Source organism: Empidonax traillii, unplaced genomic scaffold, assembly GCF_003031625.1.
Source record: "Empidonax traillii isolate 1590-97213 ecotype Southwest subspecies unplaced genomic scaffold, ASM303162v1 scaffold1633:size116118, whole genome shotgun sequence".
Lineage (NCBI taxonomy): Eukaryota > Metazoa > Chordata > Aves > Passeriformes > Tyrannidae > Empidonax > Empidonax traillii.
The window spans coordinates 42,305-70,075 of record NW_020956826.1 but is presented as its reverse complement, the minus strand read 5'-3'; the positions used below and the strand labels follow the sequence as shown (position 1 = coordinate 70,075).

The window sequence follows — 27,771 nt, the reverse complement described above, 5'->3', positions numbered from 1 at the left end:
TGCAGGGTCACCTTGTGGCCTGGTTTTGGCGAACGACGGGGTTAACTTTTCGCAGTAGCCGTGAGGGGGCTGAATTGGGGAATACCATCCTCAAACCAGGACACCTTGTCCTGCCCGAGGTCCGGGGACAGGGCGGCGGGGACAGGGACAGACACAGGGCCACGGTCAGGGCTCCGCCTCACGGCGGGGCCGCCCCTGCCCGCCCCCAGCACCGCCCGGGCCCGCAGGGGTGGCGGCACCGCCGGAGGGCAGCCAGGGGAGCCGGGCAGGGCGGAGAAGGTACGGGAACCGCCCGGCCAGACCGGGGGAGGCGGAGGGCGAGCCTCAGGGGGACCCCCAGCACTTCAAGGGACCCCCCGCGCCTCAGGGGAACCTCCCGCGCCTCAGGGGTCCCTCAGCACCTCATGAACTCCCGCGCCTCAGGAGAACCTCCCGCGCCTCATGAGCTCCCACGCCTCAGGAGAACCTCCCGCGCTTCAGGGGGTGCCTCCGCTCCTCAGAGGGGTCCCCAACGCCTCATGGGGACCTCAGATGCCCCAGGGGGACACTCGTCTGCCTCTGGGGTTGCCCCCGTGCCTCAGAGGAAGCCCCCGCGCCTCAGGCGTCCCTCAGTGTCCCGGGGGTCCCTCAGGGGTGCCCCCCCAGGGGAGCCCCAGCGTCTGAGGGGCTCCCGCGCCTCGGGGAACACCCCCCTCGGGCAGCTCAGGGAGTCCCTCCACTCCTCACAGGGCTCCCCAGCACCTCAGGGGGACCCCAGGTGTCTCAGGGGGACTTTCCTTTGTCTCTGGGGTTTCCTCTGTGCCTCAAGGGTCTCTCAGTGCCTCAGGGACAGCCTGCACCTCCAGCACGTGGCTCCCGCCCCTCATGGGGTCCACACAGGGCTCCCAGCACCTCAGAGGGACCCCAAATGCCTCAGGGGGACCCTCCTCTGCCTCTAGGTCTTCCCGCTGCTCTTCAGAGGGGCCCTGGCACCTCAGGGGAGTCACTGGCCTTCCACTCCTCAGTGTTTAAGGGTCCCTCAGCACCTCAGGGGTCCCTCAGTGTCTCCAGGGTCTCCTGCACTTCAGCCCCCCCGCCTCTTTGCTCCCTGCCCTGTGCTGCAGGGGGACCCCCAGCACCTCAGGGGTGCCTCAGGGGGACCCCCAGTGCCTCATGGTGGTGGCAGGTGCTGCCGTGTGAGGGGCAGGACCTGGTCCCGTGTGGGGCCCGGCCACTCAAAAAAACCCTCAGAGACACCCCCCAAAAGAGACTTTGAACCCTATGTTGGGAGCCATGGCATCCTTTAGGGGCTGCAGTGCCTCACATCTCCAATATCGGGCACGAGGGGCAGGGCTGAGGGGGCAAAGTCCCGCGAGGACGGGGGGTTTCCTGAGGATGAGGGTTGGTTTTTCCCATTTAATACTTATTTCCTGATATTTGATGATAAAGTGGCTGCGGAGTGGTTGAGCATTGGAGTTCCAGGGCACCTTCTGTCCCCTCCAGCCCAGGTAAGACACTGATGCTGAAGTCTTGTACCTAAACAGCCAGGCCAGAGTGGATCATCTCAGTCTAGGTGGTGTTTCCTCCACATTAAATCAGTATAAGTGTGGTATGGTTTAGAAAACGTGTTTTCTTATCTCTTTGTTTCACTTAAATCAGCTTTATTTAGCTAATAACCTCACATTGTAATAATACCTTTGTCTGCCTTGATTGCATTCCAGTCCTGCTTGCAGTGCTTGAGTAAAAAAAAGCTACTTTGCTAAAATATTTAACACATTAAAAATTTTGCAGGTGTGTATTTGTTTAAATATACTTTTATAGCCGTAATCTGTCCTCATTACTAAATGAAGCGCTAAATTTAGCATAAAAGCTGTCACCATGTTCCAATCAACATGTCTTAATGACTGCCAAAAAATGGAAATGAGGCTTCCATGGAAAAAAAAGCACAAAAGGTACAAGTGCAGAACAGGGTTGGATCAGCTGAGTTAATAAAATCCTGCTGCTGGCTGCATTAGGTCAGGATTTGAATCAGCCCACCGTGTTTGTGCTGTTACTTTAATTGTTACTGGGAATATCAACTGGCTGTGGACTCGGGCGACCTGTTGGTGGTGTTTCATGCCATTAACATCCCCTGTTAGTAACGAGATGTAGAGATCTCCCAGCGAGTCATTTTTCAAGCCAGTAAACGTGTGCCTTGTTAATTCCAGCTAATGGAAGTTTTTAATCAGGGTGTCAGGTGGTGCTAAATCAAGCACCTCACCCAAGTGCGAAATGTGGAATGTCCACATTATTGCCTGTATCAATCAGCTCCCCATTCCTGTAAAAAGAATATTTTTCTCTTCAATCCAGGCTTGTCTAACAGGCTTTCACTGAAACAATTTGGACTTCTCTCTGGCTGGTTTGTTTTTTTTTTTTCCCTTTTTTTTTTCTCCTTTCAAGGTGTCCCAGAAGAATCATTCCTTTATTCCGGCCAACACTGATGTTAGTGCGTTTCCTGCTTACCCTTGCTGAAATATTACCTACTGTTGGCAGACCTCCAGTTCTTTCACATTCCCCCTTTGCAGTTTTTAATGGTTGTAGGAATTAACATTTGTGGTTTGGAATATGAGAAGTGCATTTTGAAGTGACTGACACCAAGTGCAGTTGTGGCCCTGAATTTCAAGCACTATCGATCGTTTGCCAGTGAACGGGGAGTTTTCGTGCTCTGCAGGCTCAGTGCCATGGAGTATCCTTGGCTTGCTCTGCTTTAGCTGTCCTGGCTGGCAGTTAGCTTTCAGACCTGAACAACCTGAACAATCTCCGTTTAAGAAACAGGAGAAACAGCAATAACTGTTTTTTTCCAGGTGTCTCATGTCTTCTTTATTTTTCAGGGTTTAGCTACAAGTGGAAGGCAGGTCTTTGAAATACAGGATGGCTACTCAGCAGCTAGTCAGGCAAAAGAAAAAATCCTCTAAGGTAAAACCCTTAAATTATGATGACAACCTTAGCTCTCATTTTGGGACCTGGCACGCCTGTGCCTGTGGAGGGAGGTGGGAACACTTTCTGCTGTCTGCACTGTTCTTAGTTGGATTATTTCCAATTCAGTGAGAAACAGCGTGGGGCTCTGCTGTGGTTTGACTCAATAAATGTAGGCTCATTAGGTGTGCACCGAGCTTTATTAGGAGGAAGAACAGCAATAAACTAATAAAAGAACTTAATTTAGTGTAGTGTCCGCTGCATTGTTCATGTTGACATCGCACAGTGTGCATTTACAGTAGCTCCAGGTGCAGCCATGTGCTGTTTACAGCTCGGAGTTAAAATCACTCTGAAACCTGGGGGTGTGCAGCGCTGGCAGCTCGGGCTGCTGTCGGAGGCAGACAGTTGTGGCAGCAGTTTTTGGTACAGCCCTGAGTGCCACACCAGCCCTGGCACTGGGGTGACTCTGCAGTTACAGCCATGCACTTTTTTTAGGGGTGGTTGTCTGGTGAGTGCCAGTGTTGGTGGAGTGGAAGGGATGAGAATGTGGTAAAGGGGAGGGCATGCCCAACCAGTGCAGGCTGCACCTGAACAATGATCTGTTGATCACTACCCTAAAAACATTTAATCCCACCCACCTTAGACACGATTCTTCCCTGCGCAGCTTAAAGACCAGAGAAATGTTAAAATTACATTTTTAAGTTACCGTCTTTCCACCTACTGTGAGTTGTTTCTAAATATAGTGCCTGTTTTCACTACAGTGGTGCTCTTTTGGCCTTGCCCTCCTGTTGCAGGAAGCAGTGCTGTTCCCTGATGCCATCACCACGGAGCAGCAGTCTCTGGTGCTGGTGAAGAGGCTCCTGGCCATCTCCGTGTCCTGTATCACCTACATGAGGGGGCTGTTCCCAGAGAGCTCCTACGGAACCCGCTGCTTGGATGGTGACACTCTTTGTGCTGAATTCTTATTTCTGCTCACTGTCTTTTAGCTGGAATCTGCTTTATGTGCTGGCTCCTGGCTGCACAGGTCTGAGTTCAGTTTGTTAGGGAGTTGGCCACGGGCCTTCTCAAGTCTGGGTGGAGACAGTGCTCCTGATAGAGAGCATGGAAGACAACCTGCAACTCCTGGCTTTTCTGTCAGTGTTCCTCTTAGTTTGTAGTCATTCCTTGGCACTGCCAGCCCTATGAGTGAGTGACACAGGAGAGTGACTTAAAAATCAGAATTTGAAAGAAATTACTCTGATTATTGTGTTTTATTTTCCATTGGATTTTTGAGCCTTCAGGGTTCACACTGAAGTTCTTTTGTGAGACTGAAAGTGCGTTTTCCATCTTGAGTGCCTGGAAACAGTAGAAGGAGCTGTGTGGGAAATCTTGACAGAAGCAGTTTACTCTGAGCACAGTCATTTACCTCATACGGATGTTGATGGAGTCTGAGTGCAGAAGGGAAGGTGTTGTTAGGGAATGGAGGGATAGGATGGAGCGGAGAAGAGGAGGGAGGAGAGGATGGAGCTGCTGGTGTTTTGAAATTGAGCTGTAACTTCAGCTCTTCTTCCGGGAGAGCCCTCAGAGCTGAGGAAAGCTCTGACATTTGCAAACGCAGCAATGAGCTTGTGTCAGCCCACCTGGGACTCGGTGGAAACCCAGCATTTCCGCTCAGGAAGGACCTCCAGATAAAGCATTTTATCCAAAACAGGGGGGGGAGGTGACTGGCTTAGTTTCAGTGTTTGCCCAGGAGCTGTGATAAGCGTTGTAACTGTGTGCTAAATCTGGTTTCGCAGACCTGTGTCTAAAAATTCTGCGAGAAGATAAAAGCTGTCTGGGATCATTGCAGATAGTCAAGTGGTAAGTGAGTAACAGTGAAACCAAGACAAGATTGTGCTGAGCAGGGAGACATCTGCCCCTGCATTCTTCTTCTTCCTGAATTGGACAAGACGGTGCCCGGTAGCGCTGCCGGTGCCAGGGGAGCTCCCAGCGCTGCGGGGGTGCTGGCCCTGCGTAAGCAGGACGGAATTAGCTGACCCACATCATGTGAGTTCAAGGTCTGTGGAAGTGTTGGCTGCAGTGAGGTCATGGTCAGGCCCCAGAGCACACGCAGCAGCGGAGGTACAGAGAGAGGGTAAAGACAGTCATGAGATCAATCCTGTTGTTGTTTAGTCTTTTCTGGTTTCACTTTGATAGGGATTCTTGCACTTGTTTGTCAGTATGTGCAGAGTTTTTTTCTCCCTAAGTACCCCACAGCTTTTCTTCAGGATGTGTTCAAGAGTTGGCACGTTCCCAGCAAGCAGAAAAACTGACTTTGATGTGCTAAGGAGATACCTCGCTGCACATCCTTTGACTCCAAGAGCAAATATCTGGCTATTGCTACTTCAAATAATATTTACAGCTTTGAGAAAATCCATTGTTGTAAACTATGCATCAGATAACAAAGATTTACAAGACCAGACGTGTTCACATTCAGCCGAGCTCTGTGCAAGGCTGATGGGAAAAGAGCCATCAGAGCTCTGGGTGGGGAGCTGGAGCAGAGCACTGAGCAGGGAGCCACTCAGAGCCAGCCTTGGGCCTCCAACCCTTGTCTTTGTCAGGATTCAAGTGGGCTCTGGGCTGACAGGATGATACCCCAGGAGTATAAACAATGCACAAATGCAGAAGGAAGGACAGTGCCTTCGGGGCTGACCTGAAAAGGACTGTACAAGCCCCAAATGTTGTTAGTTGTGTTGTCCTAGTTCCAGAAAAAAATGCCCTTTAACCCGTATCTAATGAGCGTGTGTTTACAGATCAGGAGATAAATACTGCTGGTTAGTATTAACATGTTTTTTCCCTGGCAGGATTCAAGGTTGTTTTGATGCTTTGGAGAAGCAGTATGTAAGTTTTTCTTCACATTTTTTACTAGAGTTTCCTATTTCTTCAGAAAAAGTATGGACAAAACTATCTTTCCATTTCTGCTGCGTTTCTGTTACAATCCCTCATGCACACAACACACCCTTATGGCCTTGGGACAGGGGGGAGACGCTGCCCTGAGTGTGAGATTTGGGATTTTATGCCTTGAGCCCAAATATTGACCACTGTTGCTCTCTAGGCTCATCTGCCCATGGTGTGGGGACTCATCTGCAGCCTGCAGTGGATTTCCCTCAGCTCTGTGCTCTACATCTGTGTTCCCTAATGTCTGATAGAGGCACTGCCAGGCAGAGCTGAGATCCTGATCTCCTGCCCTGTTTTCTTGAGAGAGGTTCTGTGCTTTTACTTCCCTTCATCTCCTTTCCCCTTCTGCTCATCCTCCCAAACCCTCCTGGCTTTTCTCTTGGGCTCAGAATTTACTCCTTTTTTTGGGAAAGTAATTCATTGAGTGAGGTGTGTGACTGGTTCCAGGACAAAACCAGTAGCAAGAAATCATATTCCCTGCTGATTCTCACGTAAAAACTGCCCTGCACGGGGAAAAGCACCAGCTGCTGTCATCTCTGTCAGCAGTGCTCATCAGCACAGCTCCTCCAGATCAGATGGAGTGCTGGTGGTTGTGGCACTGATGATCTGATGGGCTCTCAGACGTCAGTACAACTGTCAGTGTGCACGGGATAATTCACAATGTTGTGAATCACAGTGTAGTGCTTGCTGACAGCTCTAGGAGGTCCTTTGCTATTTATGAGAGACATGAAGTAGTTGTTGTTTGACAAGGATTAGGGAAAACCCGAGGATTTAATGCGTATTTTAAGATTGTTTTCAAGGCAGTCCCATGTCCACTTCCTTGCTGTAGCATAAATACCTCTGGGGAGTTTTGTAGAGGAGAGCAAATATTAGTCTTCAGTGGGGATGGGTGCTCTTGGAACAGGGTTTTAAATCAGCACAGCCTTTGGGGATTTGTTTAGAAGGAGCCCCATGGGAGCAGGCTGAGCACGGAGCTGTTTTCTTGGGAAACTGCAAGTAAAGCCAGACTGACTGGCCACTAGGTGTTGCTGATGCCGTGCTGGGAAGAATCTGCAGAACGGGTTTTAACTCCTCGTTTGAGTGTATCTATCTATTCCTTCGCCCTGTGTAGGCAGTTAGCTTTGATAGGTCTTGCTTTTCCTTGCCCACTGAGGTTACATTTTGATTCTGTGTTTTGTTTTGCCTTTCCCTCCTCAGCTCCACGTCGCTGTCCTTGCAGTAAGTAAATGAATACAAAGTGGTTTTCTTTCCCCTCCCCTGCTTGACAGAGATACGGAGTCAAGGTTGTGTCAAACCATTTGTGCCTTTTTTAAGGAGCAGCCAGAATGTTTGTGATTTTTAATAGAGCTAGGACCTTTATCAAATGTGGTAAATGTGAAGTTCAAGGCTGCGTGGGGATGTTTTTCTCAGCATGTCACGCTCCTGACTGAGGCCTCACATGCATCCTTAGACTCTGAGAAGCACTTCCATGTGATTCCTATGATGGAAGCTCCTCTTCATTTCCCCCTGCAGAAGTGTCCTTATTAATGTGATCCTGGACAAACCACACACTGGTGGCTCCCAGGCAGCCATCAGCCCTGGCCCTCTGTAAAGCTCCAGGAGCTTTGCTCTGCATCTGCTCTCTGCATCATCTGAGCAGTTAAACCTCAGTCAGGAGTTCCCTGTGAGGGCTGGAATGGGAATTAACCTCATTCCTCCACAATTGCACATGAGTGTCTTCTACCTGTCTTTGAAGTGGTAAGTACTGCCTGCTGATAGAGGAGAGCTGTTTCTCAGCCATTCCTTTCTCTGATCCCACGCTAAAGATAGTCCAGTCCCTGCCACAAACTGAAAATATCTTTGTTAGTCACTGGTTCAAGTTGTCCCGGGGAGAATGCCCTCACTGTGCTTTCTTGTAACAGATTTACACCAATCCCAAGGAACCGGAGGTAAGAAAGAGCCTTAATTAATCTCTGAGGCCACTGCAGCCATGGGTGAGTACATCTGTATTCAGAGTGGAGTCGTGGCTGAAGTTCCACCCTGACGGAGCTGCTCGGTGACCCCATTTCTGTCCCTGTGCCTTCGCTCCAGAGTGCCAGCCCAGTGAGCTGGACTGGGATCAAACACCAGGCACCAGGCTGTGGGCCCACCAGGGCCTCAGGCAGGGGTGTCAGCAGGCAACTAATGGCCATGTTTGCACTTTTGGTTTAGTTTCCCGAAGAGAAAAAATGGGAAGTTCAAAATAATTAATTTACAAATCGCCTTTTTAACGGCCCCGGTGAAAAGAGCTGTGTTGTCGTGCAGGACAGAAGTCAGGAATCCCTTCAAACCTGGATGGATGTGTTGTGTAGTGCCTGTCCTCGTCCTTTTGGTGCTCCCTGTTGTGTTTCTGTTTTGTTACATGTCTTGGGGATACAGACTGGGGCTGGGATCCCTAGTGAGGGTCTGATTCCATGCTGGAGATCAGAGAACAGCTGTAGCCTCTTTGCACCTGAACCTGGTTCCAGTTCTGCTGTGTGTCACCTCAGCATCTGGGGACAGGAGTTTAGTTGTGCCAAGGCTGGGATTTGTAAGGAAGGCTCAGATTTAAGGGCACAGCTGAGCTCCTACTAATCAACCTCATTGTCTCTGGGAAAAGTGAATTATAGGCATGGAATTGGTCTACAATAGATCCTTTCTCCGGGGGGGGGAAGCTATCCGTTCTTCCTAATTGTTTTATTCTTTAATCCTTTTAAATGGAAAATCATTTTGTTTTTTTACCTCCCTCAGTAAAAAACTCTGAGACCGGTGAAATTCGGCAACTGTTTCCCATGCAATATTGTTTGAATTTCCTTGTGGGAAGAGTCCTCCAGACCTTTGTCTCCCTACAGAGCACTGGGCCAGGCTTCCTTAGGGCACTGATCACCCCTGCAGCTCCCAGTTTTCCTTACCAAGGGAGGGCTGGCTGGCCCTGGAGCCTCGCTAGAGACTGAGGCTGGGCAGTCAGGCCCACGGAGGAAGTGGAAGGAGGAAGCAGGAAGTTTGTAATTTTGTTGTGATCCTTTCAGTGCTAGGTGAGCTGTGGTTGTTTAGAAAATTTGCCCAAGCCCGTGCAGGCAATAATGGAGTTGAAGCTGTCATCATGTCACTGAGTTAATGCTGTGCTCTGGCAGGGAGTGTGAAAGGACTCTGCCAAGCTCAGGACACATCTTTACGCTTGTTGCCCAAAGTGACCCATTTTTGCTTTTCCCCTCTCCTGTTCCCTCTCTAGGTGGTGACTGAACTCTATCAATTCAAATTCAAGTATAAGAAGAATGTGCCACAGATGGACATCAGCAGGTAAAGGTGTGGGTTGCTTTCTCAGGGTCACATTGAAAACTGGTTATGAAGCATTAAGAAGCTGCACTTTATGATTGCCCAGACAAACTCTGGCTGCCCCTGGATCCCTGGAAGTGTCCAAGGCCAGGTTGGATAAACTTGGAGCTACCTGGGCTAGGGGAAGCTGACCCTGCCCGTGGCAGGGGGTGGAAGGAGCTGAGGTTTAAGGTCCCTTCCAACCCAAGCCATCCTGTGATTCTGTGGTTTGAGCATGTCCAAGCTGCTGAGCAGCTGTAAATACCCTCAGAGCTGAAAATGTTCACCTACTGGGAGGATGAGTCAAAAATGAGGTTATGTAGCATCATGAGGCCCTCGAAGGGCACCCGAGCTGAGCTCAGGACAGGTGGTAGCAGCGGTTCCTCATCAGGGGGGGTGATGCAGGAACCAGCACAGTTCCTGAGCTTGCTGCCGTCTCAACTGATTCTTCCACTTTCACCTCACAGCCTCGTGCTTTCAAAAGGTTTGATCCCTTTCCCCAGGATCCTGCACCCAGGGTTTTTTCCCTTGGATATTTGCATACATGTGTTCTGCCTGAGCAGCCCTGCGTGGGTGACCCGAGAGAACTTTCGCTTACGATGCCTGAGTTGCTGGTGCAAAACGCGTGGCAGGAAGCAGCAGCTTTTTGCCTCTTTTGGGCACTCTCTGTTAGATATTTAAAGCTGTGCTTAGTAGGCCATAATCCCGTGGAGTTTCAAATAAATACTATCAAAGGCTGTTGGCTGCAACCAAAGCAAAAAAAAAAAGAAAAAAAAAAAAATTGACCTGTTTTCAGTTTGTTCTGCCGATGCCATTTTTGAAATCTTTGGGCCTGGAAACCTGCCTGTACAGCAAGAGAGCTCTGCTGTCTTGTGTGCTCCTCAGGAAGCTCCTCCACAGCACTCCTGGAGTCTGCCTTTAGCTGCTCTCTCTCAAAACACATCCAAATAATTTCTGGTATAAGGCAAGATGATCTTCTGTTGGCAGAATCTGAATTATCTGAGTGTGGTTATCTGTGGAATTATCTGCTGGCAGTGCCCTGTGTTTCTGCTGTGAAGCTGCTGTCCATTGTCCTCACTACTCTGAGGGGAAGAGGAGATTTGGGACTTGAGAGATAATAGATGGCCCTTGAGTAATTTTGGGGTTTTAATCAGCCTTCCTCATTAGTTCCCAGAGATAAGGACAGTTCCCAGATGGAGCTTGGCATCCCTTGGAGCCCATCTTGCTGGCCAGGCAATCTTGGGGTTATGTTTGTGTGTGCTCTGAGGCTCCAGAGCCCAGGGCACCGGATTCCTGGGCTCTGCTGTGTTTCCTCAGGGACTGGCAGTGCCCTGGCAGGCTCCTGCATGTCCCTGCAGTCCATGGTAATCAGATGTTCTGGCACAGACCAGGGAATTGTGTCATCTTTGCTGTCAGCTCCGCTGGCTGATAACACTGCCTTTTACACCTGCAGTGGTTGTTGTCATGTGCAAACTTGGAGTTAGTGATTCCAGGAGGGATGTTTTGTGGGTTTGCATCATCACATCTGAGGGATAAGGGGAAATTTTCTCCTAAATGGTCTTTGCCTTATTTTAGATGCATTTTAGAGGAATTCCTTGCCATAGATCCCAGTCTTTCCAAGGTTCAGTTCCTTCTGCTTTTTGACACACTCCTGCATCAAATTCACAGTGTTATTCCCATGTTGAATCAGCCTTGACCTGTTAATTCCTATGGAAGTCTCGTTTCTTTTTTTCTTACGATCTTTCCCCTTGCCATTTCTGATCTGCTAATCCCACAGCTTGTAAAGGTGATGGATATTCCACCCAAGGCGCTGCCAGCGTTTCCCTCTTGCTTTGCTGCCCATTTCTGACCATACAGGATTTAATCTAAGACCACAGTGCACATCTGACACCGCAGAGTTTTGCTGTTGGCAGCTTGGAGTCTGCCAAACCATCCCCTGCACCTGTCAGCAGTTTGACTCGAGGATCTTAGAGGCCTTTTCCAACCTAAATGATCCTGTGATTCCATACTCTGGGAAGTCAAGCCACTATGTTTTCATGACAAGCCAAGGAGCTTCAGCTGGAAGGGGGAATCTGTCCTAATGAAGCTGTTCTTTGCCGTGGTTCAGTCACATTCAGCCCTCTGCTCTCCTCCTTTGGAAGCAGTTTGGGGTGATTGCCTTCGGGACCATCCACATGGGGCCACCCACCCGTGTCAGGGGTCTTTCCCAAAGATGTAATGAAGGAACCACGCATTTTTAGGGCCCCCTCTCATTGAAAGTTCGGGAAGTTCAGGTCCCTTAGTCACACAGTGATTCATCTGGGCCGTGTAAAGCTGCTCATCTCATCTACCTCTGCAGTCAAGAGAAACAAACTCCTCCGGAGCGCGATTCATCCCACTCGTGTCACCCGTGGGTCTCAGTCTAGACTGCTTGCTTAGCCCTGCCAGCTGACATTTGGGTGGGGGAAGGAGGGGAGAGGAATGCCCTTTCGTCACTGCTGAAAAATGTGCTTCTGAGCTCATTTCTCTTGCATGGAATTGGGGGAGAACATGCGAGTCCCCTCTCTTCAAACTGCAGAATGGGCTTGAAAATAGTCCCTGTGATGAATCGGCTTTAGATGGGATTCTCGGCTCATTCCTCTCATTCCTGAAATTGCTTAGGTGAAAGGCACTTGTTTTATGGGCCTTTGATCCAATTTAATCATGTTCAAACAAGTGACTCATGGCATTTGTATAATGGGGTCTGTTGCCCCGGCTCCAAAGTCTGTTCAAATGTAAATGCCAAGCCTTTGAGTCCAGAGCGGGTGTTCTGAGGATGCCACCCCATCCCTGGAGCCTGTTTCACTTCCCTGTTTATCTGGAAATGACATAAAGACATTGTAGCTTTGTCACTGGTGGTTTCAGACCACTCAGTGGGTGCTCTGTATGTGTAATCAGATCGTGAATATTCATGACTGAAGATAACAAATCTGTTATTCTTCTTCTGGTTGTAGCAACCACAGGGAGTTTGTGACTGGGCTGTGCAGCGAGGACATCAAACAGGCCAGCAGGCTCCTGCTCCGTAAGCTCTACCTGCTCATGCAGAACCTGGGGCCACTGCCCAATGACATCACCCTCACCATGAAACTCCTCTACTACAACGATGGTAGGTGGGGGAAAATTCCCCTCCCATCAGTTCCTGTAAGAAACAAGCCCTGTAAAGCAACTGAAGCATCGAAAGTTGAGATGGGAGCTGTTGGCTGATAACAGTGAGAAATGGTGTAACACAGTAAACCTTTCTGAGGCACGGGGATGGCAGATGCTTTTTAGGAAAGGTGTCCATGGGAGAAGTGCAGCCATGCAGTGTGAAAGGAAGACATCCTTCTTGCCTGGGGTTTTGCTGGGGGAGGTTGTTTTTTTAAGGACCAGGTTCTGCTCCAGAAACTGAGCACTTTAATGGTATCTCACCATCCTAAAGTCATTCTTTCTCTGAGCTCCCCAATAACATTCTCTCAGCTCATTTTCCCCTCTGCATTCTCTCCCTTCCTCCTAAAAAAAAACCCCAGAATATTTTAAGTAGTCGATGTTACTCGAGGCTGGTTCACACTTGTTCTTTCTGAATCAGATTTAGGAGAGCTGGAACTCGGTTTCTCTGACCCCAGTGGGTTCCCTCTCCCTGTGCAGTCACTCCCAAAGATTACCAGCCCCCTGGCTTTAAGGAAGATGCCAGCCCTGGTGACCTGTTGTTTGGGGGGGATCCCGTCAGCCTGAAACTGGGGTCAGTCTCCACTGACTTCCACCTCATGAAAGTGAGAGTGACAACTGAGAAGAAGAGGATGAGGAAGGCTCACAGCAAGCTGATCCAGAAGAGAGGCCCTACTGAGATCTCCCACCAAGGATTAGACTGCGAGGAGGAGGAAGAGGAGGGGAGCACCAAGGTATGGAAATAGCTCTGTTTGGTTCCCACTGCAAGAATGGGAATCTTTATTTAGCAAAACCCTCCTTGAAAGAAACATTGTGGGGTTAATGGATTCACCACCTGGCCATATTTTTTAGATTATGCTATTAAGACAACACATCACTTGCTTTACAGAATCACCCTCTCCCTGTCAGAGTAGATTCAAGTGAGCAGGAAGGGAACAAAAATGACACCCACCCAGGCAGGAAAATGGAAGCATCTTCTTTTTGCCTTCAAGATGCAGGTAAATGTTCAGTTTTGAAACTCAGTTTTGAAACATGCTCCTGACTGTATCCCAGCATAATATTTAGGTTTTCTCACTCACGTTGAAATGGATAAACTGTGTTTGTTTGCATTTTGTGCCAGATCAGCCTGAGCTGTACTGAAGGTCTTGTATATCCTTGGGTTGTTAACAGAAACATTTAATTTTGTATCAGTATCTTTCCACCTCTTTATCTCAGCAGTTTCTTTCAGATATGGAGGAAATGCCCAGATGATCAAAACTGTGTTACATTATCTCCATGTTCGCCAGAGCTCTTTAGCTGTTACAGTATGATTTTTTGCTAATAACTTCCACACATGAAAATACACGAAAGAAAAGCCTCTTCTCTCTCCCTTCGAGTATCCCAGGCTCTGCTATACCACGCTGTGTTTGACCTTTGAGGCTGTGGGATATAGCCTGTGGAACAATACCATCTAGTGACAGAATGGTAAATAGCATTCCTGGGATCGCCCGGCAGAAGGATAAAGCAGCTCCTCAGCCTGTGGAGTCACCTCTGCAGGTCTTCCTCCTGCAGGTTCTCCAACGACTCATAACTACTCATCCTGCCACCTTTGTCACTCTGGGGGTATTAGCAGGATCCTCCTGCTCTGACAGTTGCCTGTTCTCATGAAACTGGGGCGCTTTGAAGCACCCCCCCCTAAATTTTATTGAAACCTTCTAAAAGGTTAATAATTAGTACCCAAGGAGATCTCCCCTCCTTTCCCCCACCCCTCACACTTAGGGCATGTGCAAACATAAGCTTTGTTTTCTTAGAAACCAGGTTAAAGTATAGTTTGAGTGATAAAGCTGCTGCAAGCTGATGTTCAGATGGCACGGAATTCGGACACCTCTCTGGGAATAAACTGCCAGTGCTGGCAGTTCCTGGGAGCAAAAGTTACACAGTTTCATGGGATTTTTCCCTAGTCGTTTAGTCAGACTTCTGGATTGTTTTGTTTTGTTTTGTTTGTTAAACTCTTCGAAGCTTATTTTACTTTGCTGTTTGGATTGCAGGCAGGAAGAAGAGGGCAGGAATAAAGGAGACAGGCAGGATGCCTTGCTCAAGGGCATCCCAGCAGGTGAGGAAACTTTGGTGGTTCCAAGGTGGAATTCAGTGCCAGGGATCATTGTGTCATCAAGGATGGCACAAGATTCACCAACATTAGTGGATTTAATGTGCAGGATCACAATATACATGGAGGCTACAGAGTATTGGGCCAGAGGGATATGAGCATGAACTGGGAAGAAGCTTTCCATGATCAGCTTATTTCACACATCCAGGAGCAGAAATGGGTTCTGTTCCCCGGAGTTGGCACCTGTGAATTACAACACAGACTAAACCTGTCACCATCCCAGCCACGCTGTTTTACCTGTGTGGGGGTTTGGGTGAAGGGTCTGAAATCACCACCCTGTTTTAGGTTTGTCTGTTGCCCTACATGGTCTTCACCTCTCCTCTCGTGCTTCCAGACTGTCTCTACCTGTGACTCACAGGTACTTACTGAATCCTATCCCTTTTTGGCTGCCTCTCTGGGATAGGAAGAATTATCCCCTGGGGGTACTGATCTCTCTTTTGGTTGTTGTTGGGGCAACCCAAAGAACTGGGGTAGACCAGACATGTCATCTTAGACAAGTGATGTGAAGTTAATCCCATCCTGAGGGCTGCCCAGGCCAAACCCTGAGTCACGGTCAGAGCCCCAGTTCATGGGCATGTGCAGAGGTTTTCTCACTGACAGGGCAAATCTCTGAATACCACCAGCCTTGCCACTTGATCCTTCTCCCATTCAAATTAGTTGAGAATCATGTGAGCTTGAATGGTCAGAAACTGCATCTTTACAGGGTAAGTTAACGAGAGTAGGAAATTGCTACTAAAATTTTCCCCGCCTCTGTTGAAAAGAATCCCGGGGTGTCTAACCCAGACAACAACTGCAGACTGCACTCACCGTGTCATTCTAAAGGCATCTGCGAGGTATTTGCCTTGACTCTGGATCTTAGAAATGAACTTCTGTGCCTAGGCTGGTATTTTTCAAACTTTAACCACATTTTTTTTTTCGTGTCACATCCTCCGGTTTCCTTCTCATCATTGTTTATTCTGTCGTCTGTGTGAAAACAGGAGCCTTTTTTGTTTGTAGCTCATGGTTGTCCCACTGATTCATGCTCTGACCTTCTTTTGGGGCTGTCACGATGGTAAGCAGAGCACCAGACACTTCTCTCTCTCTCACTCTCAGCATGTGAATTTCATTAAAATTCGGTAGCAGGAGTGAGAGTGTCTGAAGGTGGTGGAAACAACATTAGTTGCTGAAAAATGCAAGGATCACTTTATCCATCATATGCTTCCAAAGACTTAAAAAAAAAAAAATAATCCCAAGCCCTCTGCCCGGTAGATTCTGCGTGGGAGAGGGTTTTCTTAATGTATTCTTTGATACTATTTTTAAACCCTCATTACTCTGAAACTGGCTAATATTTCACTGGCTTTAGGGAAAAACAAAGTCAAGGCAGGAGTTAGAATCGTCACTGCAAAACCTCTGCTAATAAAAATTTGACACTCTTTTCCATATGAGAGGGACTTTCCCTTCTTTTCTGAAGGAAGTGGTTAAAACAAATGACCATTGTGTATTCCACTTGAATCAGGAAGCCAAGCTGATGAGTGAAGTTTGTCTTAAAAAATGAGGAGAAGCTTGGGTGGATGGGAAGTCTGAGTTAGGTGTTATCTGACAGGGTCAAGTACAGGTATGATGGGGTGGAACAGACCTTTGGGCTGCCAGTGTGAACACCTTGTTGCTACCCAGACACTGTTTGCCAGTTGTTGGGTTGGGGTGTGAATACCAGAATTTTCTGAACTCACCAGAACAATTTGGAGTGTCCCAGAAATAGCTGTCTGCTCAAGGACTTGGCATTCGAGAAGTTCTGAGTTCGAAACCGTTACCCACAGTCACAAGTTGCCTCTGGAAATGTGGGCGAGCACATTTCTGCCCTTCATCTGGAGTGAATCCTTCTGATTCCTTGGTTACCGAAAATAAAAACTGTGCCGTTGGAATCGAGTTTATTGGTCACTATCTTCCTGACCTATAGCTCCTCGGGAAAACCAGGAATGAAAGTATTAAAGGCTTATTTTTATCTAATCGGCATGGGAGAGGCGGAGGATGCGGATCTGCCAAAGGAGGAGCAGCTCTTCCTGCCCAGTGAGAGCTGGAACTGCACTTTGGGAATGGCCACGGAGAGTCTCTGACAAGGGCTTTGCAGATTGGGAAAAAATTTCCATGTACTCCACTGGCTTGTTATCTGCAATCTCATGATTGATGATCCCGGGGATCAAATGAGAGATTGCCCTTTTCCAGCAGAGCATCTCTGTGCTTAATCATCCGGAGTTAGACACCAGCATGTAAATTAGCCCACCTCTGCTGGCTTCAGGAGTGATTGCATCAGCCAAGGGTTTGTCCCCAGTTTGTGTTATGTTTGTGCATCTTCCTATTTTTCACTGGAATTCTGGGAGTTGGGAAGAGTTGGGGGAAATAGGGAATTGCTGCCTGTTGGTTTAACTTGCAGAAATCTGCTGATGAGAGTGAGGTCCTGCACTGACTTGGAATAACTTCTTGAGTTCTTCAGCAAACTCCTTTATCTTCTTGTGAATCCTTTAATGTTCTTCTCCTGAAAATTGGTTTTGGTCAGTTTTGTCTTCATGTAAGCAAACATGCTGCAGTGGAATGAGTTTGGAAGGAAACAGAACTAGAAGATGAGTAAAATCTGACCATGTGAACGCCTCTGCAGGCTTTTATCTCCCATCAGGAAGCTGTGGGCTGAAGTTCTGGGGTGGTCCTTGGAGCACAGCGAGGCAGCCGTGCAGAGAGCCTTGGATCGCCCCGCGCCGGGGCTGGGAATGGTGTGGCTGGATCAGCGCAGCACAAGGCAGCTCTGCCTCCCAAGTTTCTGGCTTCATCAGCCACCACCAGACACTGCTCCTGCTGCTACACTGGCTGTGCTTGTAGACTGCTGTGGGACACGAGGAACGTGCTGACACTTGGCACTGTGTGGACAGAGCGGTTGGGATCAGTGCTCGGGGGTGTGCTCGGGAATTCTCTGCCTGCTGGAGCCCTGCTCCTGCCATGTGGATCAGCTCTGCTAACGGGAGCTGTCTGCACTGGGATGTCTGGGGAGGCATTCATACCTAAGAGTTGTAAATCAGGGCTGGTTTAGCCCTCAGAGGACAGTCTGTCTGGCCTCCAGCTGCTGCTCCTTGGCTACCTGGCCATGGCCCCTTTCTCCAAGGGACTGTGGCAGTGATGGAAGCCAGCATGGAAACAGAGTTTCGTGGATGACACAGTAATACCTGTTGTGTTTGCCAGGGATCAGTATCCTGTGGGTGCCCAGGGCCGTGGTTACCCTGTTGGAGACCTGAAAACCCCTTCCAGTGCCTAGAGGGGCTCCAGGAGAGCTGGAGAGGGGTTTGGGACAAGGGAAGGAGGGACAGGACAAGGGAAAATGGCTTCCCACTGTCAGAGGGCAGGGTTGGATGGGATATTGGGAAGGACTTGTTGGCTGTGAGGGTGGGCAGGCCCTGGCCCAGGTTGCCCAGAGAAGCTGTGGCTGCCCCTGGATCCCTGGAAGTGTCCAAGGCCAGGTTGGACGGGGCTTGGAGCAATCTGGGCCAGTGGAAGGTGTCCCTGCCCATGGCAGGGGGGGTGGAAGGAGATGAGCTTTAAGATCCCTTCCCACCCAACCCATTCCAGGATTCCTGTGCCTTGCTGAGCTGCAATGTCCTCCATAGCTTGTGGCTGGAAGTGAAGGTCAGCACAAGTGGGTTCGATTGCAAACAACAGCTCGGAGACCAAGATCTTTGTTGTCTGATTTTTCCCAAGCAAAGCACGTCCAGAAGTGCCATGACAGGAGGCAGTCGAAGGGTGAGACCTGCCATGTGCACAGCAATAGCAAAGCATTTTTCTGTGGCAATGTCATTATCTTGAACTTTTGCAGAAAAGAAAAAAAAAAAAAAAAACAGCAAGGTTTATCTCTAACTGTCCATCAAGAGCTGTATCTGATGAGAAGTTCCCAGAACATTTTCTCCTCCAAACCAGCTGAAGCTACACAGACCCAGGCAATGAAGAGAGAAAGATTCAGAGATGAGCTTGCCTCTCCTTCCTGTGAGCTCAGGCCATTCTGGGAGGAGTGAGACAGGGAGGTCAGGAAATTCCTGGCTTCTCTCAGTTCACGTCAGATCCTCAGCTGTATCTTGGGGCCATTCATCCCTTCCATGAGTTATCCCTGTCTAGTGGGCAGGAAACAGTTTCCTGGTGATCTCTGAGTGCAGAGGTGAGGCCCATCAGCCCGCAGATCCGGGGAGATTTAACCCTTGTGCCCTCAGATTCCCTGACAGCTCCCCCGGGGACATCCCTGGGAGGACGTGGTGCTTCCATGCTGGCTGCCATTCCATAAAGTCATGCTAGCAACCAGACCCTCTGGAGAAATCCACATCAATTAAGGTTGGGCAGATCTAATATCCCAGGAGGGACTGTTGGGTAGCAGCCTAGTAGGCAAAAGGAGTGTCCATGGCCTTTTCTCCTCCTCAGTGGAGAATTCCAACGCTGGAATCGTACAGGGTTTGGGAAGTGGATTGGACTGTGATCCAGCAAACTGAATGCCCATCATGGAAGAGTACAGTGTGATCGAGTGCCCTGCAATAGATCAGTAGGAGAGATAGTGATAATTTAGTCTTTCAGCAGGTATTTTTTAAACATTTTTTTTAATATATATACTCTGGGAAAATCCATTCATTAATCCTTTAAAAGCTACAAGAAACACAAGGTGCAGAGGGGCTGTGAGACAAAGAGATGGAGCCCTGTGCTGAGCCCACAGATCCGCCTCTGTGGAGCCAGCGGGGTCGGGAGGGGAACCGGAGGCTGGAGTGTCCAACCAACCTGCCCGAAGCAGGGGAGGGGAACGGGGCTCTCAGGGCCTTGTCCACTCCAGGGATGGAGGCTCCACAACCTCCCTAGACAACTTGTGCCAGTCTTTGGTTGCACTCATGGTAAAAAAAATAACAAGTTTGTCCTTATGTTTGAATGGAACTCCTTGTATTTCCCTGGAAGTGTCCACAGCCAGATTGGATGGGACTTGGAGCAACCTGGGCTACTGGAAGGTGTCCCTGCCCATGGCAGGGGGGTGGAACTGGATGAGCTTTTAATGTCCCTTCCAACCCAGACCAGTCTGTGATTCCACGATTCTGTGAGTCAGTTTGTGTCCATCTCCTGTTGTCCTTTCACTGACACTGTGATGTGTCCTGAGAACTTTGATTTTCGCTGTGTTTGGGGATCATGGAGCTGTCAGTGAGCAGGCAGGAGTTACTGCCCTCACCAGCCCATGCCTCAGGTCTCAGGGGACCAATTTAAAGAGTCACTGGCTTGATTTCTGGAAGTGGCAGGAGTTTGCTGTGCTGTTGAGTCAGCGGTAGCTGCAGTTGCAATCACAGGATGCCTCAGGCACTGGGTCAATCTCATTCTGATGAGAGTCCCCTGCACAAACTGTGTGCTGCCCTCACACCTGAGGGTCACTCTGCCTTTTCTCAGCAGTTCAGTCTTGTATCTCAGTCCTTATTCTTCCAGCTTGCTCGATGGAACTGCACTTCTTTTGACATCAGTGTGCTTCTGAATTTGTCGGGAGAGTTACAAGGTACCAAACAAAACCCTCCGTGTCCCAGACAAAGGGAACATTTCTGAGGGCAGAAAATTTGCCAAGTGCCAAACCTCAGCATGGGGCAGGCCGGGGACAAAGAGGGACACAGCCCAGTGCTCTTGGGCAATTTTAGCTGCTCTGCACAAGGATGCCCTGGGAAGCAAAAACCACGTCAGGAGAGCTGTAAATTTGCCTCGATTTATGCTGGGAATTTTCGACTGGAATACTTGGGGACACTGGGGATTGCAAACTGCAGAGCACAAAACTGGGTCCTGATTGTGTCTGTCTAAGAATAGCAGTGTGGCTGTGGTCTGCTCATGCTGTTTGGTCCACCAGTCTGCCTTGGGAAGGCTTTAATCTAAGCCTAATCTATTTTTAGCCCGATATCTCCTCCAGACAACGCGCAGCTGTCCCGAGCTCTCTGCCAGAAATTAGTAACACTTGTGTGATTCACAAGTGAGCTGCAGTTCTACAGAAAAATCCCTGCCGCAAAGTGTTACTTTTTTACACGTACTTCAGTGCTGCAACACAGGAGAGTCAGAGCCACTGCGTGTTCGTGGTGTGACCCAGACCCTGAACTCCTCCTGGGTCTCGGAGTCGGGAGGTCGTGGATCTGTTCCTGCCTTTGCTACTTGATCTGGACTTGTCCCACCTGTCAGCGTGGTGCCTGTGCAGGGCGAGCCTGCACCTTGTCCTGCCTGCTTTCACTGCAACTGGCTCATCCCTGGAGCTGGGCTTGTGTAAGAGGAAGAGCAGCCTTCCCACAGCGCAGGCTCTGCCATTGGTTATTCGACTCAAGCATCCCAGTGCATGGGAAAAATTAGAATTAATGAACTTCTGGAGGCTTTGATTGTGTGTTTAGTCAATGGGAGGGATTTCCTGCTTCTCACCACACCATTGAAGAGGTTTACTTACTGGTTCAAGTCAAATAAACATGCACAGAATCTGACTTAATCCCATTTAGAGAGCTGTTTCTGACTGAGAAGCTGGAGTGTTTGGTTAAGGATGGGAGCTGGAGTTGGACTTGGGGTCTGTTCCTGGCTCTGAGTTCCTCCATGAACTTGTAGCTGGGCAGGGACAGGCCAGGGCATGTTGTGTTTGGTGAAATACCTCTCCCTGTTGACATCTGATTCACTCAGTAGATGAACAGTGCTTGTCTAGAGCCCTCGATGGCTTCCATGGATGTTTTCACTGCTCCTCACAGGTTCCTGTGAGGTGCCTGTGGTCAGGGGCAGGAAAACTGGGCAGAGTTGGAGTGTGAGCAGCTGCTCGTGGCCTCAGGAGTATCCCATCCTTGCAGAACATTCAGGAGGAAGAGGGGTCAGATCTTCATGGAGGAGCTGTCTGGGCTAGGGAAGATCCGTTCCTCCATAGAGGAAATAAAAGCAGCAGCTCTGGTTAATGCTGTTTAGGCTAAAATAGAAGGAGAGCTGCCTCATCCAGGTTATTGGGGCCGGGAGACTGGGAATCACCACCCTGCTTTGTTGTGTGGCCAGCAGGACAGGGACAAACCCTGCAGCTGTGCCAGCACTGCAGAGGCTTTGGATTTCCTCCTCTGGGCCCTTTCCTTCAAAAAAAAAAAAGGAAGCAGGCAGGTTAAAACCATGCCAGGGAGGGGGAGTTAAATAGCTGCTTAAAAATGCCCTTTGGAGCAGCTGGATATCAGGTTTGAGCTGCAGCACAAACCCACTCATCACTCTGTCCCTGGGCAGCATTGGGAGCTCTGTCAGCCTGAGTGTGCAGGATGAGGGAGAACCTGCCCAGCCCACTTGGCACATCCTTGTTTTCCGTGTTTTTAGGGAAAGGAAACTGCACTTTTCGCATTAAGCAATATTGTGTTGCTCATGGTGAAGAGGAGGGAAGAGGGGAAGAAAAACAATTTGAAACAGGCTAGAGAGGTGAAGGGGGGTTGGTTCAAAGTCCCTAATCAGAGCTGTTTCACACATTAGAGAGCCCATTGCTATGCAGAGATTGCCGAAGCCTCAGCCCAAGGTCAGGAAGAAAGCAAGCCCTGGTGACGTGAGCGGGGAATTCTATAATGACCACAGCTTGTAATCTGGAGACCTTGTGCTCATCCCCACGATTCATCCTGGAACAGCCTTCCTTAACTCCTTGTGCTTGCCCTGCTTCGGTTTCAGGATCCCTCCTGTTTTGCAGGGACACCGGAGGGAGGTACTCCTGCTCCGGAGCAGGAATTCGGTCAGCACTCCTTCCCCTCTCCGTTCACCTCGCTGTCATCCAAGTGAACTTTGTTTTGGAGGCAAAGCTGTGTGCTGTGGTGTGTCCCTTCAGCTCAGCTCCAGTGGGAGAGGTCACATTGCCAGACTGTGCTTCGTCCCTTCTGGGTGGGCAACAACACACGTCGCTCTCAGCAGCTCCGGATTATTATTGTAAAAATGCAAATATGTGACATGATAAGGAGGATAAGTGAGTTTGTCCCCTGGCACAGCCAGCACTTCAGCTGTCGTCCTGGCTGTCCATCTCCCTGTGGTCTGTCTGAAGTGCCTGTTCCATTGACTCATTTATATTCTCACATAGACTTATCTATGGTTTTTAACCTCTTGGTTTGTAGGCTCAGAAGATTGTTGGGGGAGGTTTGTGTCTTTCTAGAGGGAAGTTAAGCCTTCTGGGAAAAAGCTTGCTTGGTTTAGTTATTTTTCACAAACTCACAGGTAGTTTGAAAGGCTGAGATCGACCAGCTCGTGCTGAATTCCCTGAGGTACAGAGGGACTGTGTGTCTCCTCCTTACAGGCTGTGACCACAAATTTGACCCGAGTGCCCCCTCCTTTTCCACATGTTCTGATTACCTGAGGTTGGTGGGAAAGCCTATCAGCTATTGTATTCCTCAAAGACCTCCTTGCTGCTGCTGTTTTCTGCTGGCAGTGAGAAGATGGGTGCTGTTCATGTGCCACCAAACCCATTCCCTGTGCCTGAAGCTGAACCTGTTGCTTGCACAACTCTCACAGTCCCACCAGTTCCATCCAGTCCTCCAGTTCTGATTCCTTGCCTAATTGCTTTTCTGGAGAACAGGATCACACGGGACCGAGCCAAGAGGATCCAGGCACACACATGGCAGTTTTGGAAGCTGTACTTTTTTGACTCATGTGGCAGGAGCCTGCTCCGTGAGAGTGATCCCTGTTTCTGATGGTTCTTGCAGATAAACCTCCTGAACCTTGCCTTTAGCCAGGAAGAGGTAACAGGACCCGAGAAGAAAAGGAAGGTCAGTGAACCAGAGAAGCTGCCTCTGAACAGCAGGAAATTATGTTCATTCTGACACAGAATCCATTTTGGAAGGTGTGAGTTTGCACTGTCATCTGACTGGTACAGACCTCTCCTTCTCACAGAGTTTAACCCTTCCACAGCCCCTGTGTATTTGTGAATGTTGTCTCATGAAAACTCTGGATTGCAGGGAGACAACAAGCCCCATAATTGTCATGACCTTGTCAACCACCAGCCCTTGTTTGATATTCTAAAGTTGAGGATTTATAATTCCCTGCAAGTGGTGTCTGTGTGCTTCTTTCTGCCTCCTTTCCTCACACCTCCCACCCCTCCCTGGCTCAATTCCCTGCTCTGGGGCTGGAGTGTCCTGTGCCACTCTGTCCCTCAGGTTTAATGGCACTGTTTCAAGATGAACTCTGAGGTGTCAGTGCCAGAGAGCACCAAGTCTCATGATCCACTAGATTGTGCTTAACTCCATCCTATCTGCTGTTTCCGGAGCATAGATTTTTATTTCAAAGAAGGGGTGTTATCTATATTGAGTAAAGAGATAAACTAATCTCTACACATTTTCTGCTGGTGCTGGATGGTTTTTCTCTGACTCTGCAAGTAGTGTTGCCGTGGCTGGATTATCAGCTCATTTCTGAACCAGCAGCCCACCATGTCCGAGGGTGACATTAATTGTGGTGCAATACACCCCTTTTAAAACCAACTTCATAAAGGTCCTCTATGGCTGCAAATAAAGGTAAGAACACCTGACAGGTATGGGACAAGTGTCCAGGGCATCTGAGTGAGGGTCTTTGGCCACCAGGGCCATCATTTGGCACACCACATTCCCTGTCACCATTAACATGGTGATGTCCTCTGCTGGGGCAGCACTCAGGCCCTCAGACATGAGGGCTCTTTCCATGCCTAAAGCTACCAGGACCTGGGATTGACAGATCTCCCTTCTGCTCTTGCTCTGCTTGGTCAGACTGAGGTGAAAGGCCAGCAGGCCCTGGCTGACTGAGCAGAGATAATGCCCAGACTGAGCCCGCTGAGATTTCTGCTGCCCTCCTCCAGGTAGCCAAGGGATGGATTGTGATCCGGATCCCACAGGTGTCTCCCCTCAGCCCACGGCAGGCAGACGCCCTGCCAATCCCTGAGCCCCCAGCAGTGCCTGGCAGTTTCCGTGGGCTGGTGCCTGTTTCACAAAACCTGCAGAAGACGGGAATTTTCCATTTTATCCTCACTTTCCCTCCCGCACTCTCACTTTTGCACCTGTGGCCTAATAAGCCAGTTTGTTCACATGCCAGAGCGAGCCAGAAGCCTTCCTTGTGCCCGGGCTTTGTGACAATGTTTGCTCTCAGGGCTGCACACCCACGAGTGACCCCTGCTCTGCACGGGACAGCTCCGGGCCTGCCGTCACCTCCCGGTTCTGCCCTGGCACCGCTGGCTCTGCTGCCACATCCCTGCACCCCGAGTCCTGCCTGCACCCCAGGCCAGGGTGCCATGGCATCCTGCATGGGGACAGGCAAACGTGGCTGGGATCTCAGCTGCTCCAGCAAGGCTGTCCTCCTGCTCTACACATGACCCAAGGCTTGGGGCCCTGGAACCTGCCCGGTGCGGACTGGGAGATGCCAAGTGTCCTGCCCCCAGTGAAAGCACAGCGAGGTGTCTGTGTCAGAGCACACACAGCCCCCACAAGGTGAGCGCATGGCTCAGTGGCCCACACGGTGCCCTGGTCCCACAGCCATGGCCAGGGCTCATTGTCACACCTCACACTGGGTTCTAATCAGGTATTTTACGGTAATGACTTTTCGTCATTTTTATTTCAGGCTTGGTTAGAAATTAAGTAAGTGGTGATGAACTGCAGCAGTAAGCATCTGATTTTGTTTCCCACAAACTTGTGGTTACCATCAGATTCTAAGAAAAGTCTTTCCACTGCAGATTGGAATCATCTAAGTCACTCACACATATCCTTTTATTTATTAGCGATTCTGCTTGGCTGGCTAAAGGTGAAAAAACCCTTTTTCTTGTGTTTCAGTCGCATTTCTAGTTAATACTCATTAACTGACTTAATGTATGTTACACATCATCAACCTGATTCACTCCTGACATAAAACAGAAGCAATTCGTTAGTAACGGTCCCTTGCCAATTAGTGAACTAAATTACGTTTGAACAATTTTCTTCAAAGATTCTCCTCCTCCCCTCATGCATCATTTGGCAAGTCCCCTGCATGCTTACAGTAATTGTGTGCGTGCAGTGAAAGGAGACTGGTACCTCTTCAACCCAAATAAATGAATATGTGATCCCGGCCCTAATGTGAGTAACACAAAGAACCCCAGCCACCCTGCCTTTGATCACCCGAAGATCCCAACAGCAATTAAGATTAGGAACCGCTTAAAAACCCAGAATATTGGGAACATTCTTGAAGGGAAAAGTGAATGCTCTGCGGGGTTTTTCAGAAAATCGGCGAAGAAGGGGAAGCCGTTCTCGTTTATCGCGCCCACGGGCTCTTTGATAGCTTTGATGTGGATATCCCCGACCTGCCAAGCCACAGGCAGACCGGCCATGCTTCTGGAAATCCTTCCTTGTTTCTGGGATGGCGTTTAACAAGAACAGCTCTCTCTGCTTCAAACTGAAAGTCAAACTGAAGTCAAACGGAAAACGCATCGTCTCAACCACATCCTTAAATGCACTGTCCTCGACAAGAAAATAACCTCAGCCCCTGGTGCTGCTCGGGAAGCGGATGGACAGGTGTCAACATTTGTTTTTCACCTGAAAACAGAGGATTCTTTTGGGATTTCCAGTGCTGCGTGTGATCTAGGAAGTCATCTGATCTGATTGCTGCTGCTGTTTCGGTTTTGGAAGGACGGCAGAGAGGAGAAACGAAACAAGACACAGGAGCAGAAGAAATAAAGATGATTTCCTGCTTAAAACAGGAGAGTTTTGTCATTGATTCCAGTGGAGCGTGGAGGGGCCTCTATCCATGGTGGTGAAACAAAAATCACTCTAAAACTGTCCCAGTGAGCTGAGTGATCATTTTTTTCCCCTCCAGTGGATTTTGGAAGCGATACCAGTGAAATGCCTTGGCTATACCTTGTTCTAAAGGTGATTAGAAATCAGCCAGTGCTTTCCTGAGTGTAATTCTAATCATAAATCTTTTACCTGAGGGGCTGTTCCGTGAGATTACCATCTCGGGATTTTGACTGGGACTCTAATTTTTGTAGGTTCTGCATTCTTCCTCTTGAGTCAGCAGGTAAAGTATGTGGCTGTGGCCTGCCTTTGTCATGCCACAGGGCTGCCATGCTTGGGGGGGCCAAGGTCCTCGTGCCAAAAGCATAATGTCACCCTGCTGGAATCCCACCCACGTGTGTCGCCGGGCAAAGTCTCCTCTGTTAATGGATGAGTAAAATTTCACCAGGCTTCTGTTGTCATCACGAGGTAAAGTAAGAGGGATTTGCATCTGAGCTGGCACATTTTCCATAATCAGTTTTCCAAGGCTAATTTAAGCCTGCTTGGCACATGGATCTTTCCTTTGAGCGGAGGCTGAGGTTCCGAAGGCTCACAGGAGTTTTCCATAGGAAATGCCACCCTGGATATCTGTGTGCCAGACATGCCTGTTTGGCGTTTCCCTCGGCATCAGTGACCTCCTGTTCCGAGGCATGATCGATTGGCTGGTGGTGTCAATACCTCCCTGTGGAGTTGGTTTTACACTAGAAAAGTAGGAATGAAAATACTCTGGCTGTGGTCAGTGGATTCAACACTCCCATCCCCGGAAGCGTCCAAGGCCAAGTTGGGTAAACTTGGAGCAACCTCATCTAGTGGAAGGTGTCCCTGCCCATGGCAGGAGGTGGAATGAAATGGGCTTGAAGGTCCCTTCCAACCCAGACCATTCCATGATTCCATGACATAACATCCTTCAGGGATGGTTCAGGGGCCGTGGCTGCCAAGGAAAGCCCCCAGACCCGCCCTGGAGGGCTTTGAGCAAACCCCAGGGGGAGAAGAGGGATGTGGTTGTCAAATACAAGGCACTGGTTTCTTTTCCAAGCATGTCATGATATATTGTGTTCATGCTACTTGTGTTTCTCCACAGGACGTGCAGCGAGGGGATGTTTACTCTGATGAAAGTCTGGGCTTGATAACAGGAAACCAAGTCCTTTGTGCAGTAAATTGACCTTGAATCACACACAGACCTTTTTTTCAGTAACAGAGGGTAAGACTGTCTAAAACACAGGAAAATGGTGTCTCTAGAAAACAAAGTGGCATTTGGAGTTGGCGAGAATGTGCCCAAGGCTCTGCCAGCCTCAGCTCCCTGAATGTCAGCGCGAGCAGGTGGGGCCTCGGCAGGAGAGCCGGGGGCACAGTCGCCTTTTGTCCCTGAACACTTTTCCTTCAAAGTTCAGCCCAGCCAGTAAATGGAAGCTGCATGTCCCTGTGGGTGAGGAACAGCGCTGGGATGTGGGAGGCCTCGCTATGGGGGAGTTCAGTGGTTTGGGGAAGGATCCCTCGCTCCCACTCCTCCCCCACCTAGAGAGCCCTGGCCTCTGGGGCAGGAGCCACTTCAGGAGC

The 27,771-nt window shown here is 49.4% G+C and overlaps 1 protein-coding gene across 4 annotated transcripts; it reads left to right on the top strand.

Annotated features, from left to right (window-relative positions):
• The first annotated feature begins 219 nt into the window (after positions 1-219).
• On the top strand, positions 220-23,492 carry HORMAD2 (HORMA domain containing 2). Of its 4 annotated transcripts, none has more exons than XM_027908158.1 (14): positions 220-279; positions 1,429-1,487; positions 2,850-2,934; positions 3,696-3,873; positions 4,710-4,773; positions 5,757-5,793; positions 7,048-7,068; positions 7,752-7,778; positions 9,080-9,147; positions 12,135-12,286; positions 12,805-13,058; positions 13,214-13,322; positions 14,352-14,416; positions 23,158-23,492. In XM_027908158.1, exons 3-14 carry the CDS (start codon positions 2,890-2,892, stop codon positions 23,272-23,274), a joined length of 1,137 nt encoding a protein of 378 aa, XP_027763959.1. In that variant the 5' UTR covers positions 220-279; positions 1,429-1,487; positions 2,850-2,889; the 3' UTR covers positions 23,275-23,492. The 4 variants fall into 4 exon arrangements, with proteins under 4 accessions (XP_027763959.1, XP_027763961.1, XP_027763962.1 ...); XM_027908160.1 differs by having other exon boundaries at positions 221-279; positions 3,729-3,873; XM_027908161.1 differs by lacking the exon at positions 1,429-1,487 and having other exon boundaries at positions 232-279; positions 3,729-3,873.
• The last annotated feature ends 4,279 nt before the right edge of the window (positions 23,493-27,771 follow it).